This window comes from Cetorhinus maximus, chromosome 9 (genome assembly GCF_964194155.1).
Source record: "Cetorhinus maximus chromosome 9, sCetMax3.hap1.1, whole genome shotgun sequence".
NCBI lineage: Eukaryota > Metazoa > Chordata > Chondrichthyes > Lamniformes > Cetorhinidae > Cetorhinus > Cetorhinus maximus.
The window spans coordinates 117,043,581-117,060,468 of record NC_135887.1 but is presented as its reverse complement, the minus strand read 5'-3'; the positions used below and the strand labels follow the sequence as shown (position 1 = coordinate 117,060,468).

Genomic DNA, 16,888 nt, shown 5'->3' with positions numbered 1-16,888 from the left:
CACTGAATCAGCGGGGCTGGGCTCTTCTTGGCTTTTGGGGCTATGTTTTCACTGGAGCTTTCCTGGGCTGCAAGCATTGAGAAGAGTGCACATGGCTGGAGTTTAACTATGGTGCCCTGCGTGATGAAGCAGCGTGGTAATGGCATGGTGGGCAAATCAGAGGCCACCCGCCAGCAAGATGGCGCGTTTCCTGTGGCTGCATAAGTAATGAGGTGGGAATGGGATGGTACAGCGTGAAAACCTGCCATTACTGCCGATGGCTAAAACGTCTTTTATTCTGCCCACTACGGCACTGAATGCAAATCTGGGATGATTCTGCCCATAATGTTGCATTTACAATAATCCTGGAGACTGAATGGGGAAACACGGAACGTCAAAATTCGGCAAAGGAGGAGAATCCAAGTGAGAGTTGGGAGAAAAAGCTGCATGTGACCACTCCGTCTTCAGTATTGAATTGATCAGTAGTGCTTGCTACTGATAAATGCAATTGATTATGCTATACATTGTTTGCTCTTTTTCATCACCAATTTTCTTTCCTTTCCTCCTCCATGAGGGAATTGAACCTTGCTGAGATTTGTTTCTGAGCCTTGCACACCTTATAGTACCAAGCCTCAAGGCGTATGTGTGAATAATAACCATCGTGTCTGGGCAGGCTGTTTCACCTGAGCAGTGATTGGCAAGGCCTCACCTTACAGTCATACATGCACCTCCAACAGGAGACACTAGAGAGAAAACTGGAGCAGGAACCCTGGTGATGCAACCCTCTGTAACTCAGGGCTATTGTGGTCAAAGCAGCACCTGAGGTCAGAGTCCAGAGGTCCAGAGAGTTCTGGAAGATAGTGGTGGTTGTAGGTGGGTGGGAAGCATAGAGATTGTACACTGTGCAGTAAAAAGTACCTTTTGACATTGTTTGTCTTCATTCATTAAACGTTCAAAATTAATTGAGTTGACACATAAAGAGCGAGTTTTAAATGGTTAAAGAACTAGTCAGTATTTGGAGGTTTAAAGATAAATTCAGTTTTCTCATGGTACTTTGCAGGTTATTATCCTGACACATGCAATGAATCTTTTACTGAGTAAAGTTACCAGACTAGCATCTTAGCCTTGACTCATCTTTTAGTCCCGTGATATTTAGTGACATGAGGAGCAGCAGATAATTATAACAATCGTCCCTCATGTCACAGTTGGTGATATAATCTCAGCACTACAGCACATGGATGAAAATCAACTTTATTAACTTGTGAAGAGTATTGGGCAAGTTTTATGTAGCTCTACTCCCAGTAAGAAGTATATCTTATTTGACAATGTTGTCCAGTGCTGCTCCACTCCCAGTGGGGAGTATAGTGTTTGCGTGACCTATCTACAACCTTGCCCATGTCCGATGAGGCTCCTCAGTGGGGAGTTTGTGTTATGTGATCTATCTACAACCTTGCTGCTGTCCAACCAGGTTCCTCTTCCATTGGGAAGGTTATTGTTATGTGACCTATGTATGACCTGTACTGTTGTCCAGTGCTGCGCTACTCCTGGTGGGGAGCATATTGTAAGTGACCTGTCTATGACCTGTGTTCCCATCCAGTGCTACTCGGGTCCTGGTGGGGAATATAATGTGAAGTGACCTATTTACGATCTGTGTTTCTGTCCAGTGAGGCATCATGCTGAAACCTTACTTCGCAAAAGTAACTCTTATGCTTTATTACATTATACTGAACGAAGACGAGAAATTAGGCCCCAGAGTAGGGATCGCACACCTTCATTGCTGTTTTTACAGGATAGTGGTTTCTCGCAGTTCATGGACACCTATCTTAATAAGTGAGGAAGCTGATTGTTGGTTGAATGGTTCTGACACCATGGGGTAGAAATTCATGTCGGGTAGTGCACAAAATTGATCGGAATGGAACTGAATATCAGGTGCTGCGTACAACAGGCAACTGATCTGACCCTGCCTATTTGATCATTGTCCTAGACAAATTTCCAGCCCCTTTACATTTCCTGAATTGGACGATCTTTATCCACAATGAGCTCAATTTAACTTATTATATGAATGAATGCAGGTGTAGAGATATCAAATAAGATTAGAGAACATTAATTCAGATTTTATATACCTCATTAATGTAGGGAGGCAAAATATCTCTGTTCTCTGGCAAAATATAGATGCAGTAAAAGTAATATTGTAGATCCATTACTGAATGATCGACTGATTAGTCAGGGAGGCATGCTAAGGTGAATTTTAATTATGACTAAATTGTGATATTACTCTTCCATACCCTGAACATCTGTTCCCTTCAGGAACAATGATTTATGCCCACTATCAGCATGGCCAGCTTGCTACAGCTTATGTCATGCTTAGTGGGAAGTGATAGAGATTTTAAAGGTATGTGCAGCAAAGTGGAGTAAGGCCAATATGTGTTAAAGTGATAAGGCAGACGGGGGCACTGGATTAGATGGAGCCAAATGTTAACTTTAGCTTTTCTTAACAGACCACATGTTATTGACCAAGAGGGTGAGTTGGACAATGAAAGGAGTAGTGCTTCCTATTGACAAGAAACGTGGCAAAACAAAGCCCATTCTCTCGAAGCGTCTGAAGAAGCTCACTGAAAACGCCTCTGCCAGAATCCTGGTTTTTAAGAATGGTGCCGGACAGGATGGGTATGAGATCACCACATCACTGGAGGAAAAACAACAGGTAAAGGATAACTCATCTGTGTTTTTCTTGGTAACCATCTTCTTGCTGGTTTCCTGCAGAGTGCCATTTTCCATCCAGAAGTGTGGCTGGAAGTTCTGGTGACTGAAAAAATTAACAGCAAATATTTTTCAACAATGTAATTTATTCGTTTGAAAATAAAACAATTTTTCTAAATTAGAAGTAAAAGAAGTGAAAGCAGCTACGATGTGCCACATTGGACATGACTGATAATTATGCTAACATGTTATTCTTTAAACTAAGAAGGCTATTTATAGTACTAGGTAGCCAGGATAATTTTGATGCATATAATTGTTGAGAAAAAAAAAACTTTTTGGGCATGCCTGGTGGATGATAACCTGAAACTATGCTGATCATTCTTTGACAGGATGTTCCATGCAAATGACAGCTTTGAAAATATCACCGTGTAACTGCAATTTGTTTGAACATTCTAGTAGTTTGCACAGACACTATCATTAATTCTCTTGCATCTTTATTCTAACTTCATGAAAAATACATGTCTGCATCTTATTAGGCTACAGGTATTAAGTAGAAACATTATTGCTAGATTTTATACTTCCTTCGGCACTAACAAGGTGATGAATTAATATCAGTATTTCTGATTAAGATTTTTTAATAAATGATAATGATACAGGGAAACGAACTGGAAACTAACAGAATATACACAAACTCCCAGCTGGAGAAGTATTGATACCTCACATTAATCATGTAAGTTGTTTGGATTTCAAGACAAAATAATGACTGGAGTATTACAATCACCAAAATTATTAGAAGAAGGACACAGTGGTGAGAAAAAGTACGCAAGGGATAGGTTGAGCAATTCGGTAAAGCTTTTGCAACCCAATGCAGAAAAAGAAAAATCTGCAATAAATTCAGTAGAATGTGTAAATACACAGGCCAGTTTGAGGAAAAAAGCATATGGACCAATTTACGTAATACAAGGGACAGGGATAAGATTTGTAGAAGACTTTCAGAAACACTCACTGAAGCAAGCAAGATGACAAGGGAAGATCTAGCCATTTAAATGTAGACTCTGTGAGAGCCTTCAAATAGGCTAACATAATACATTTGTGCGAAATGTATTCCCTTAAAGTAAAAATATTGTATTCAAACTGTGAACTCTGCACTCCATTGTCTCTCCCTCACCAACTTTGGTGAACGTGAGAAATAGTTTGCAGATGATATTTTGCATTATTCTGGTCAATTTAGCTGGTTAATTTCAACAAGGAAGTTAAAGTGAAGCAATGGCAGGAAGCGCTTTGAGAAGTGTCATCTTTCTCACTATTCATCCTACGTTTCTCAGTCAATTTTCAGATTTGACACTGCGTGTACCTTAGGGGCAGTATTCAGTCTCAACATTGAGGACACTAGAATAAAGGCAGAAATCAGAAAACATAAAAAGTTGTGCAGCATTCTAGGTACAAAGATGTGGAGGTGTCAAGCTCAACTCTGTATATCTTGGTCATGGGTATACTTCAGGGCCCATCAAACTTCTGACTGTGCTAATCTTAGACAGACAGTTAGATATTGTTTTGCTCCCGGAATCTTTTGCATGTAGGTATCTTTTAACATAGCAACTGACTTTATAAGAGCATGAGGCTATTAGAAGGCTTTTAATGGAGGAGCTTTTACCCCCCATTATTTAGAATAGCTGCCCTGATTTGAATAGTTTTTAAAAAACATTTTTTTATGCATAATACCAAGAAAGACCTTCAATGGACCTTGGCCGTGGTGATACTGTGGTAGCATGTGAATGTTTCAATGTGTTTGTATAAAATCCTGTTGCTGTTTTAACTGAGGTGTTTATGATAAGTGAGTTAAAGCCTCTTTTAACATAGTAGACAAAAGAATTTCAGTTAAACTCGCGAAGGAGCTGAACACCAATGTTTATACTGCCTATAATTTGAAGGACACCTTTAATATTGTTCCTGCATTACAATTTGTGAACGGTTTGTCAACATTTGTTTATTTTCTAATCTGGACAGATACTTTCTTATATGACAATTTGATTTATTATTTGTACCTAAATAGCAAAACTTTTGCCAATTTGTGAAGCAGAAAAGTAGGATAGGTTGGAGCACATGAGTTTCCCTGCAAGGACAGGCTAAGGAACTGGGACTGGGGTGGTGTGCAGGCAGAGGTGCTGCAATGTTAACACTGTGGGAGGTTGCGATTACAGCATGTGACCAGTTTACATAGACAATTACCATAATGAATATAGGCATAGGAATTTCACAACATAATTATAGATGAGGAAAGGCATCCAGCCCATTTAATTCATCTGTCTAGAGGTTAGACAGGTTGTAGACCAGGGGGAGAATTTTTTCCCCGTCGGTGGTGGGGTAGGGGGTGGTTGAGTGGGAGCGAGCGTGGGCGTGCGCGCAGCCAATTGCTGCCCGCGATCGGCTGGGTGCCGCCATTTTACATGGGCATGCCAATTAAGGCCCGCCCAACGTGATGTGCACCCGGAAGTGCTGAGCGCTCCCCGTGCAGGCTGAGGGGGGGAGAGGGGGGGGTGGGGGTTGCCTGACTCAGATGCGCGCCTGCCGAACTGAAAATCTGAATGATGCGCGGTGACATCGGGACGCACACCCGACGTCACCACGCGTCATTTTACACCTCGGCGAGTGGGCCCCGCCTCTGCTTGCTGAGCCGAAGATTCTGCTCCAGGCAATGCTGAGCACAGCAGGAGCAATATCTTTTCTCCTCTCGGCAAACACATTTTTGGATTAGGTCCTGTAACAGACATTAGGCACATTATTAACATATTCAAGGGAGACAATGACTGTTTTAGGTGGCCCCTTAAGGTAGCCTATACACTATCTGACCCAATATGGTGCTTCACTGTTTCAGCACAGGTGATTACCCCCTAACTTGGATGTCTGATAGAGTGAAAATATAATGCATGCATTTATATAGTGCCTGAGCTATCACATTGGATCAAAGCGCTTTACACAGTGTATTATTTTTTGAAGTTCAATGACTATTGCTGTGAAGCTGTAGCGACTATTTGTGCCACAAACATCCCAGTGAGCTGAATGACCTGTTAATTTGCTTTTGGGGTGTCTGGTTGAGATTAGAATGTTGGTCAGAATATGGGGAGAACTACCTGCTCCTCTGTCAATGTTTCTGGGACCTCTAAACTGCATCTAAGCCATCTGAATGGGCAGATGGGACTGTGATTATACACCTCAGTTGAAAGACTGGTATTTTCTGATACATGATAATTATAACACAAGAAGGTGCAAAAATACAAATTGGGAAGCGACTAAGGCCTGGATGCCTGCCGCCTCCCACACCCTCTGTTGGGCCCAAATACCTGTTAAGGAGACATCCCTGTACCTTGCCCACCACCCAACCCCCATAGTGAAAGCTGCTGGTCTGGATACTTGGCATGGGTATCTCCTGCTGCTGGTTGTGAGATGAGGTCCTTAAGTGATCATTTAACAGACATTTAAGGGCCTCAATTGCTCCAAGGGCAGATGGGCCACCCAATGGCTTTCCTGCCAATGATTAAATTAAAAGAGTGGGCTGGTAGGTGGTGGGCACAGCGCCCATGGCATTTTACAGGATCCCAGTCTGCCAACCCACTCCTGGTGGTGGGGGGTGGTGGGGTGGCATAAAATAGATCCCTATTTGCCTGTTTTTCTCCAGATCCATTCAGAGTCCCATGGGGTGAAATTGGTCTTGGGTGGTACTGCAAAATGAGCATTGGCAAATTGTCTGCCCATTTTCGCCCCAGCTGATTTTCAGGCTGGATGTAAAACAGGTTGCAGATTCACTATTACCCGCTTTGTTCTCTCAAAGCTGACAAAGATTAATTTCACTTCCTCACTGCCTCAATTAATAAATGTGCGATTGTAGATTTCCCTCCCACTCTACCTGATGACCCATAGTTTAGGGAGCACTGTTTATTTTTCTCGCTGCCCTCCCAAAAAATGTCAAGGAGTGTTGTTAAATATCTCTGTAACCCTCAACCCTGCTTCTTAACACATCCTTCAAAAAGATATTTTTCCTTCTTGTTCTATTCTTGTATGAGCAATATTTAATTCATTTTCTTTGCATTTCTTTTTATTTCCATCTACAGTTTCTAGATCAATGCAGTCAAAAAATCAGATTAGCATCCCCAGCAAGGCGCCTGTATGACTGGCAGGGTGATCGAATTCGGGACCTAAGAACAGGTATGCCCTTACACTAAAAAGAAAGAACCAGCTTTGTTGTATCAGAAAAGTTGCCAAATCTCGATGTATCCCTAACGGGGGGGGGGGTCACTGTTTAAAAATAAAACGTCGCCCACTTAAAACAGAGATGAGGCGAAATGTTTTCACTCAGAGAGTCGTGAGTCTTTGGAACTCTCTTCCTGAAAAGGTGGTGGAAGCAGAGTCTTTGAATATCTTTAAGGCGGAGGTGGATAGATTCTTGGTAAGCAAGGGGGCGGTAGGTTATCGAAGGTAGGTGGGATGCAGATTTCAGGTTACTATCAGGTCAGCCATGATCTTATAAAATGACGGAGCAGGCTCGAGGGGCTGAATGGCCTACTCCTGCTCCTTGTTCAAATGTATATTCGTACATTCCTGAAGGCCCCTGTTTCAGAAACCTATGGTTTGAATATGGATAGCATTGGGGTAATTGTGTGAGGTCCCAGAGTTCAGCATGCAACATTGCTTGCATTGAATTTGGGTTGGAGAATGAGTGTCATAACCTTATAGTCAAGCTGCCTGTACACTGAACATAGTTCCACACTCACAGCAGAGCCTAACGATATTGGCCCTTATTAGTTTAGAATGGAATGGATTTAGAATGGTTTTATTGATGTCTTAGTCGATCTTTGAAGGTAAAACTAATATATAAGAATTACACATTGTAAGTATTCTTAACATTGAGAACCAAAATTAAGAAAAGAATTTCTGACTAAATTGCCGCTTTTTAAGCATAAAATAATCTAGCAGTTGCACTGTTTGCAATAGCATATGATCGTATAATCTCTAAATAGCCTGTTTAGTTTCCCAACTCCCTTCTATCAAAAAATATCAAACGCTTTTCCCCATCTTCCTCAAGGATATTAGTTACATTTATTGAAACCCGGGCGCCTACAAGTCAGCTGTGTAATTTTTTCTCTCATATATAAATGAAGCAACAAAGGTTTACTTTAATTGATTGAAAAAATGATGAGAAAATAACGGTGAGAAAATAATAAAATCTTCAATAGTTAAGTTGTAGCGAATCGCAGTCTTGTGCAGTTGTTGACATAGTTTAAAAAACAAACTGGAGGCAGGTTTGTCTACAAGACTGGAACAAAGAAATTACTGCAGGCAACATCTGTAAATAAATATGACAATCCTTTGGCTTCTATTTTAACAGAAGCATTAAATTATTTGCAATAATTGGGTTGTGCCTGTATTGCAATAGCAGAGGAATGTCATGGAAATGTGTTCAATGTTCATTCCCAAATATCGCTAACGGTAATGCCTCTGTTCATTGTGGTTATAATAAAATCTGACACAAAGATCTATTTACATGAAACAAAGTTGTCTTTATTAATACATTGTGGGGGGGAAAAAAATCGAGGAATAGGAATATATACCCAATGGAAAGGCTGTTGAGGGTATTATTGGGCTGAAATTCCTGAAAGTGCGAGAGCAAGTAGATAAACCGTAAAACAGGCTAATCGAGTTTTAGGTCTTATAAATTGGGGCATTGCACCTAAGAAGTAATGATGAATTTATCCAAACCATTAGTTAAGCCACATTAAAGTCTTAGAGAGCATATAGTGCAGGCTCACCAAGATGATTAATGGGATGGGAAATTCTTGTCAAGAAGAAAGACTTGACATATACAGGAACTACTTTCACTTTAATGGAAAAGGCTAAGAGGATATTTAATAAGGATGTTTTAAAATCTGAAAAATTTTGATAGAATTAATAAGAACAGAGTATTTTCTCTAGTTGAGTTAGTAGTGTGAAATGATCAGTTTGAAATGATTAGTTTGAAGTTATCACTAAGAGTGTGAGGAAAGGGATTGGGAGATATTTCTTTATATGGATGGTTGTTGGACCACGGAATGCTTTGCAAAGGAAATAGCTCTGACATCTTTTAAGAGATTAAGGGAAAAATGGATAAATATTTGGAATGGAAGAAGATACAAGGCTACAAGCAGAGAATGGGGCAGTGGAATTGGCTTTGGATTGCTCCAGCATAGACACAATTGACAAGAGGTCCTCCGCTGTAAACATACTTGGTTCTATTTTATTTACACTAATGAAGATTAAACTTTACGTCAAAGGTACATGGAAATTTTGATTTAATTAGCTTATTTTGTTTATGGCAATGGAACTACTGAATCTCAGAGACCAAGCTGATGGCACTCAGAGGTAGATGCTGCCAATTGGTATGCATGTGCTTGTTATCAGGGTGGAAATTGGGCACAGAGCATACTACTTTAGCCGTAGGATGGCCTGCATCCAATCTGTGCAGGCATCAGCCTCACTATTAAATTTGTGAGGCCTTGAATATGTAAAATGGGGCTAACACCTTTTTGATAAATTGGTAACTGATGAATAGGGCAGGCATTGGGTGTATTCTGATCAGCTTCTTCAGTGATCTTTGCAGTTGCCAACCAGATTTAAGGTTTCATTTAAGAGACAGAAATTGTAATTGCCCACCCACCTCCCATTGCTCCCATTTTAATCCTCCTCCTGAGACTTTTGGGGGCCTGTAAGTTGCAAGCAGTGCTGGCAGCTTGTCCCAGTCATTCAGATGAGGCCCAAGAATCATGTTCAATTGATCCTTGGGCTTCTTCCTTCAGGAATGTGTCATGCATCCCCCAGTCTGGCTCTAAAGAAGGATCCAGGCTAATTTTTACCCCAAGTTCTTAGTACTCACGGTTTAAACATTTGTTAAGTTGTTGCTGAAAGAATTTTGTTCCAGTGATAATGAAACCAAACGTAACAAAAATGCTTATACCTCCGAATATATTCTTCCATAACATATCAGAGCCCTGGAGAAAGTCTATATAAAAACTGTCGCTCGTTTCTTAACCAGTATCCCATCTACTTACTCTGCTCAAAGTGGAAGTACAATTGCCTTCCTTGCGTTACTCATGTTCAGAACAAGCAGTAAACTTTTATTTCAATTACATAAGCGACTATTAATATATCACCAGAGAAATTAATTTTCTTTGTTTTTGAACAAAAAAAAATCTGCTTTCAAATTTTTCAGACAAGTAGGCATTGGAGTAAGAAAGCCCCACATTCAGAGAGCTATTGAAACATATAACACCAACGTATTATTACCTCCATCGACGCAGTAGTCAGGTTCAGGAACAGATTAACCTGCATTTTCTTATTACGTTTCGATACACTTCTCTGTGTACGATGACCTTGTAATTTAGGTCAGTTAATACTCTAAATTGTTATGCTACACCCCAACAGTAGTTGAGAGATGAGGAAGCTGGGTGGTAGAATAAGTAAGAGAGATAAAGAATATTGTAAAAGCCCAAGCACTCCCTATGACTAGGCCCCATTCAGAAGCAGCAAGCGTATGATGAGTGCAGTGGTTTTGAATATCACCCTTAGATCCCATGCTGTTTTGAGGCAGGCCTGGAACATGGCAACTCTCTTTTACAGACACACAGCCTCTTCACTCTCAATTTAACCCTGCATCTGATGAACCCATTACTCCAAACTTGATTTCATGGAACAAGGAGTGGATATAGTTACAAATGATCAATGACAATCCTTGAACTGAAGCAGCAAGCCATGAACGATTTACACATTTTGCTCCACTTGCTCAAGCAGAAGATCTGCCAGCATATTTAATGCATAACCGCTTCAACAATTTAAGAAGGGAAAAAATGCACAAATCACGCTACGTTCTTTAAAGTAGCGAAGAATTACTTGATTGCGTGCCTACTGCCCATTTATTGGCAGACTGCAAACCCCCATCAGAGGCACAAAGCTAAAGAACCCAGGTGCTGAACAGAGGCTGCAGCGAGAGGCATTTGAATTTTCTTTATGGTTGTACAAATATATTACCCTAAGTAATTTTTTTTAATTTTCTCGGGGATAAAGCCATGTTCCATTAGGTGCACTGAGCAACAAAAAGAAAAATCAACATCATGTTCCACAACTGTAATGCTGTGTACCCTGCAGGCTGGGCCTGTCAATTTAATGGGATCACTGAAAAAGCAAAGCAGCTGTGAAAGATTGCTTTAAGTACAGCAATCGTGCACTTGTCATTCCATTCAGTGGTTAATACAAAAAAAGTCCAAATTCGGATAGGCATCAATATTTAAGAAAAATGACTGCTTAACCATTTCTCGTCAGCACCCGAGGGACAATAAATGTGACGGCGAACGTATAAACATAAAGTCACAGCAGCTGTTGGCTTAATTTTGCCTGAGAAAGAGTGATCAGGATGACATATACTGGTGTTTAGACAGCTATCTGAAATCTCCATGTTGGTAAATGAGGGCTGTTGCAAGTTACTCCCAAAACACCTGAAAAGGGGTTTGAAAGCACGGACACAGAAAATGCTGGAAATATTCCTCAGGTCATGCAGCGTCTGTGGAGAGAGAAGAATTAATGTTTCAGGTCGATGATCTTCCAAGGTCATCAGCCTAAAACTTTAACTGTGTTTCCCTCTCCACAGATGCTGCCTGACCTGCTGAATATTTCCAGTATTTTCTGTTTTGATTTCAGATTTCCAGCATCTGGAATATTTTGTTTTTGAAAGCGCAGAGTTTTGTAAAAAAAATTATTTAATACCACTGATAAGTTCACAAATTATTGTATTTTTATAGAAAAGCACTGAGAATTATGTGCACTTACGTACTTTGTGAATTTTCAGTTGTAAACTCAATAGTTTTTAATTAAATAACTTAACACTAATGTGTGCCATGAATATAAATGATAAAATATTGGTAATTCGCAAGTTAATTATCCTCATTTTTTAATGTTTAAATGCAACTTAATCAAAAGCGCTTAAATAATCACAAAAACAAGCTGAGGCTAATTTCTGGATGGAAATGATAGTACAATTCAGTACACTTGCAGTTCAGTTGCATAAAGCTCCATAAAGGTCAGTGGGATATGTCTGGCATTTTGCTCGATATCATCTATGACAATTGTAATTATTATACACATCTGCTCCCCTGGGCTGGAAATCACTTCTGAAAAAAAAAAATCAGGGCTAATGCAAGTTTCAGAACAATGCAAGTTATGTTTCAGCAAGGCTTGCTTCAACTCATCTGTGATAAATGAGAAGATAAGGCAATCAGTGCACACCATGACACTGTGTGCAGTTAGTTAGGCACACTTCAAATCTATTCAGGTGTACTTGGGAAGCTTCACAATTCCTACAGTTGGGGGCTCAGTACATATGTATATATACCTTTTACACTTGGCGGTGACCACTAGTCATCTAGGAGTTGCTCTTGTCAGAGCTTCTTCAGGTCACATATCAATAATAGATACTGAGAGCTAGGCCTGGTTTTGAAAGCAGTGTAGCTTATAATTCAGGCTAGTGTCTGCAGCTGTGGGTCAGAATGGATGTAAGGTCCTTGTTTCTTTTTAATGCTGTTTCTCTGCAGTTCCAATGCTCGACAAGTGCCTGCAGAATTCCACCACACCTCTCCGTGGACCTGTCTGGGTCTCTAAGGGGGAAGGGTTCATCCCGTCAGGAGCTAAGACATACATCCAGGGAGTCCTATGGGCCATAAACCAAAAGCTGACGCCTGCAAGGAATTACAGTAAGCAGGTGAGATATAACACTTTTAAAGAGGCTACTTTTCAGTTGTATTTGTTATAGTTATAGACAGTGATTGGCACTTATGTCATTAAATAAATGTGACATGTATTACATGTGTTCCAGTACCCAGTGGAGGCCAGAATACTTTCACTGTGATCTCTGAGCCAACAATAATGATGCTAATTGTATCTGTCTTTCAGTGTAAGATGTCATGTGCCTAATCTTTCTGCGACACACTGTGAAATGTTACAGCAATTCACACACTCGGGAATGCTGTGAATGCAAATATTTCATTCTCGAAAAATGACAGACCACCCTTCCCCTTTCCGTCATGGGCTCAGTTTCTTCTAAGCTACAGCAAAAATACATGTCTTTAAAATGGCACATTTTAAAAGCATAATTCTGTGATTTAATCAGTGAATTAACTAACTTTCAACAATATAGTAAGCAAAACCATTTTAAAAAGAAAACAGTAAGTAAAGCAGAATAAGTTGCTGCTTGGATTACAGTAAAATAGTATGAAGAGTGAAAGTCAAATAATCAAATTAGACCATTTAAAAATGTTTTATTGCTAGCTTAGCCCACAGATATATAAAGAATCTATTCTGAAGTTGGTGGTGTGGGGATTATAGATGCAAATTAATAGTAAAAACCAGTTGTTATGATTTCACCCTGAGGAGGCTGAGTTAAATTGTTGAATAGTCAAATGCACTTTCTGTCTGTTTAATATCTTTTAAGTCAGGAATTGAGACTTAAACATGCGCAATCCATTCCCTACCACGACTAACCACCACCACCACCAACCACCACCACCCCCCCCCCCCCCCCCCCGACCCTCCCATACACACACACTTCTTTATTACTTATAAAATGAAGTTTAGGAAACTTAACACTTTCAGCCACTCTGGGCAGTAGCATCTAATTAGCATTCCCATTACATGGTTGTTTTGGTGGCGGGGATGCTGCAGCTGGAATGCTATTGTGCTCCATTCCTCTGTTTGGGGACAAACACTGCTGGGGAAGGAACGTGTGAAAAAGCCACATCATAGCGACTGAAAGAGGGAGGCAGTGTTTTCTGTAGGCTTCAAGCTGGGTAGCTGTCATTCACTGCCTCTGCACAGCTAAACAGCTCAAAAAAAAAAGAAAAGACAGAACCACCTTTCAATTTAAAGTCTATTCCTTTTTTTTTCTCCTTAATTTAGCATTTTATTTTTGCCTACGTTCCCTAAGAATCAATCAAATAAAACTTCCGCCGAGATGAAATGTACATTTTTGCTCTTTGAATCCAGTTTGAAATTATGCGATTCCAATTTATAAAAATACTCTGTGAAATGTACAACTGTTACTGATTATTAAGTAGACACGGCACTCAATAGTGGTAGTGGGAAAGAGCCCCTCGTACACTGTAATATGCCAGTTTCTCTGCAGGAGTATAATTCAACAGGTTCTGTACATTCATAGTCCATTCAACAGCTTGAAGAGCTTAATATGTCATCAAGGACTATGCTGGAAAGTGTACATTGTTTATAAAATGTCAATTAAAAGTGTATGTTTATTAATTTCTTAAGTATTTCAGACAAGGTTTTAGAAAGCAGAATATAATTTACTAAATCTGGATGATAACGCATGGCATCTTTTATTTATAATGTTTATCTCCCTCACAATTATCTGTAATTTTCTTGATCTCGTTCACTCAACACTTTGAATACCTCTAGCAACAAAAGCACGGCAATGATGCTCAATGATTGGTGATGTTACATTTGAGGCTTACTCCTCTTGGTTTGCAATATCAACCAGTACAGGCTCCCTTGTTCAGTTTTGACTGCTCAAGCATGGCGATTCCAGGAATGTAGGACTGGTACATTATGCACAACATTTTCCTTAAATTGATTTTTATCTCAAGGTAGTGAGATAAAATATTTATTAAACAGCATCTGCTTCACGCTTTCTCTGTCCTGTGAGTGGTACCGAGCTAATGGCACAAAAAGAGAAATAGCAGCAAAACCTTGCATTGAAGGCAACCCATTATAAATAGGCTTTTGAGGTACAACAGGGTCTTGCATTGGAAATTGCCATTGATGTACAGGAGCAGTGGTGGATAAATTAAATGTAAAATATTATATAGTGTCCGAGGTAGTCAGAGCTTTTCTTATTACCAAAATTTGGAAGGCTCTGATTATTTTCTGAATATCAGTATGGCTACGAAAGAGTGTGGTGAATAGCACTGAATTAATGTTTTCATGTTTTTTCTAAAACGATTTTCATTTTAGAACTGCTAGCACTAGATATAAAATGTGACAGAATTGACACATACTGTAATAGGACATTAATGTGACATAGAGCAGTTTAGATTATCTGCAACAACATAGTACATTTGAAACACTGGGCCCATATCCATATATAAAGGTTTAAAAATTTGGTAGATGAAAATTGCATATGAATATCAAACTGGAGCGTGTTTATGATTATGGTTCTTTCTAGTTATCTCAGTAAATTGTATCCATAATAAAGAACCATTCCAAATAATTCAATGTTATTTTTTATGACTCAATCTCATTTAACATATATTCTTATAAATATGTATTTTATAAGTAAAACATATCTATAGTTTGTTTATACATATTTATGTAAGTAACTGTCATATATTGGGTGATGTTCATTGTGGTTGAGATATGTTAAATATCTTATCGCATCCTAAGTTTTTCACCTACTTCCGCTGTAAAAAAATTTGATTGTGCGATTTCGTCATTAGTTGAGTCAGAGTTTTAGAAGTTTTACCTGGGAGGTATTCACAGTTTTACTATGTATTTGCATGTTTTTTTTCTTCAATGATTGGAAACTGTGTAACACAGACATGAAGCCATCAAATGAAGTTCAGTTGCGGAATAAGGGAATTGGGATTGACTTGTGCAGAAAGATAAAAATCCATGCGAGGACTTTTTTTAAAATCCTTCTCTTTTTCTTATATTACATTGATAGAATAGTTTAAAGCATTAGAATTTAGCTGGCATTCAGAAACTGAGAAGCCTTGTTAGCCCTGCCCATAGAACTGCTGGCTGCTCTATGAATCCCTGAGGAATATTCCAGGTTGGGCTTGTAAAAATGGTACTTGTGAGTTTTATTTGATTACATGTGAGTGGTTTCTAAGAAACTTGTCTGTGTAACAAATTGAAATCTTGGGGCAGCTGTCTTGCACATTGGGATAGTCACAACCGTTTGGCTATGCTTTGCTCATTTACTGTTCCTAAGTGATTCAGCACACAGTGACTTTAATGTCAAGTTCAATGTTGTGCTGCCCTCTCAGCAGACAAGCTGATTACACATTTTAACCTCATGAAAATATTTGATTGTGAGCATTACCCTGGACTATTTCTGAAATAATACTGCCGCAGAATTTTTTTTTATATGAAAACCATACGCAATAGATGGGTTGCTAAATGCGTGTGGAGACCTGGGTGCATGACAACCACCCTCAGTGCCCCTGAGCGAGGAAGAGGAAAAATTAGCCAGTATTCACTCTTCAATTCACTATCCAATAATTTCTGATGGAAGGTAAGTGTAAGTGGACATTGGCTGCTGACTAAAAGTGGCTTGGGAATGGCTACATGTGGTGGAATAACCTGCCAACACTCAGCTCACACAAGAAAAATGGCTACTGGGGTGATAAACCGCAGGAATTCTGGAACTATTGGCCAGCCTGTGTCTGTGGATCTGGGCAGGAAAGGGATTTGGGAAAAAGCATTTGACTGTATTATAGTATTCCAAGTTTATTGGAAGAATAATACCAATGAAGAAAGGTTCTATGCTTTTTATGCCTGCTATTATTTATGACAATACTGTTCATAAGAAGAGTGATTGTACTTTAAAGATATTCGTTGTATGACGTGCTCTGGGACCCTTTTAGAGACATGATTATGTGCTTCCCAAATTCAAGTCTTTGATTCCAGATATGTGAAAAAAGCAGGATCTTATCTTGTAAACTGAAAAGATGTTTGAGTATGCAAAGGAATCAATCTTTTCAACAGGTACATCTCAGCATGCTCATTGTATACCAGCCGCAGGTAACAAACTTTTAAAAAAATCAAGCTGAATAGTTTGCACGTCATTAAACAATCTTTGTATTTTGTCCAGGGCATCTTCTTTGTTTTAAACTGCTGTGAATACAGCATCGAATTATTGTATCAGCCTCTTGACTGTTTAGGGTAAATGACACATTGAAGTGCATTTGAAGATTCGTACAAGAATCAACTCTGAAGCAATCTAATCAACCAGACATTATTTGCTCATGGGTTTTATTTGTGGAGTTGAATTTCCACAGGGATTCCCCCGATTACCTTCAAACTTCAGTGGGAGATTGGCGGAAGCCCCAGAAAAAGGTGAAACAGACAAACCTTTGTGGAAATTCAACCTCTTATTATTTTGAGTTTGCAGTTACCCCTT

The 16,888-nt window shown here is 39.5% G+C and overlaps 1 protein-coding gene across 1 annotated transcript in view; it reads left to right on the top strand.

Annotated features, from left to right (window-relative positions):
• LOC144684249 (doublecortin domain-containing protein 1-like) overlaps window positions 1-16,888 on the top strand; it is a 337,405-nt gene that overhangs the window by 40,651 nt on the left and 279,866 nt on the right. Inside the window, exons 5-7 of the mRNA XM_078547886.1 lie at window positions 2,478-2,683; window positions 6,789-6,882; window positions 12,291-12,457. Of these exons, the coding sequence (XP_078404012.1) occupies window positions 2,478-2,683; window positions 6,789-6,882; window positions 12,291-12,457 (467 nt within the window). The remainder of the gene's footprint in view (window positions 1-2,477; window positions 2,684-6,788; window positions 6,883-12,290; window positions 12,458-16,888) is intronic.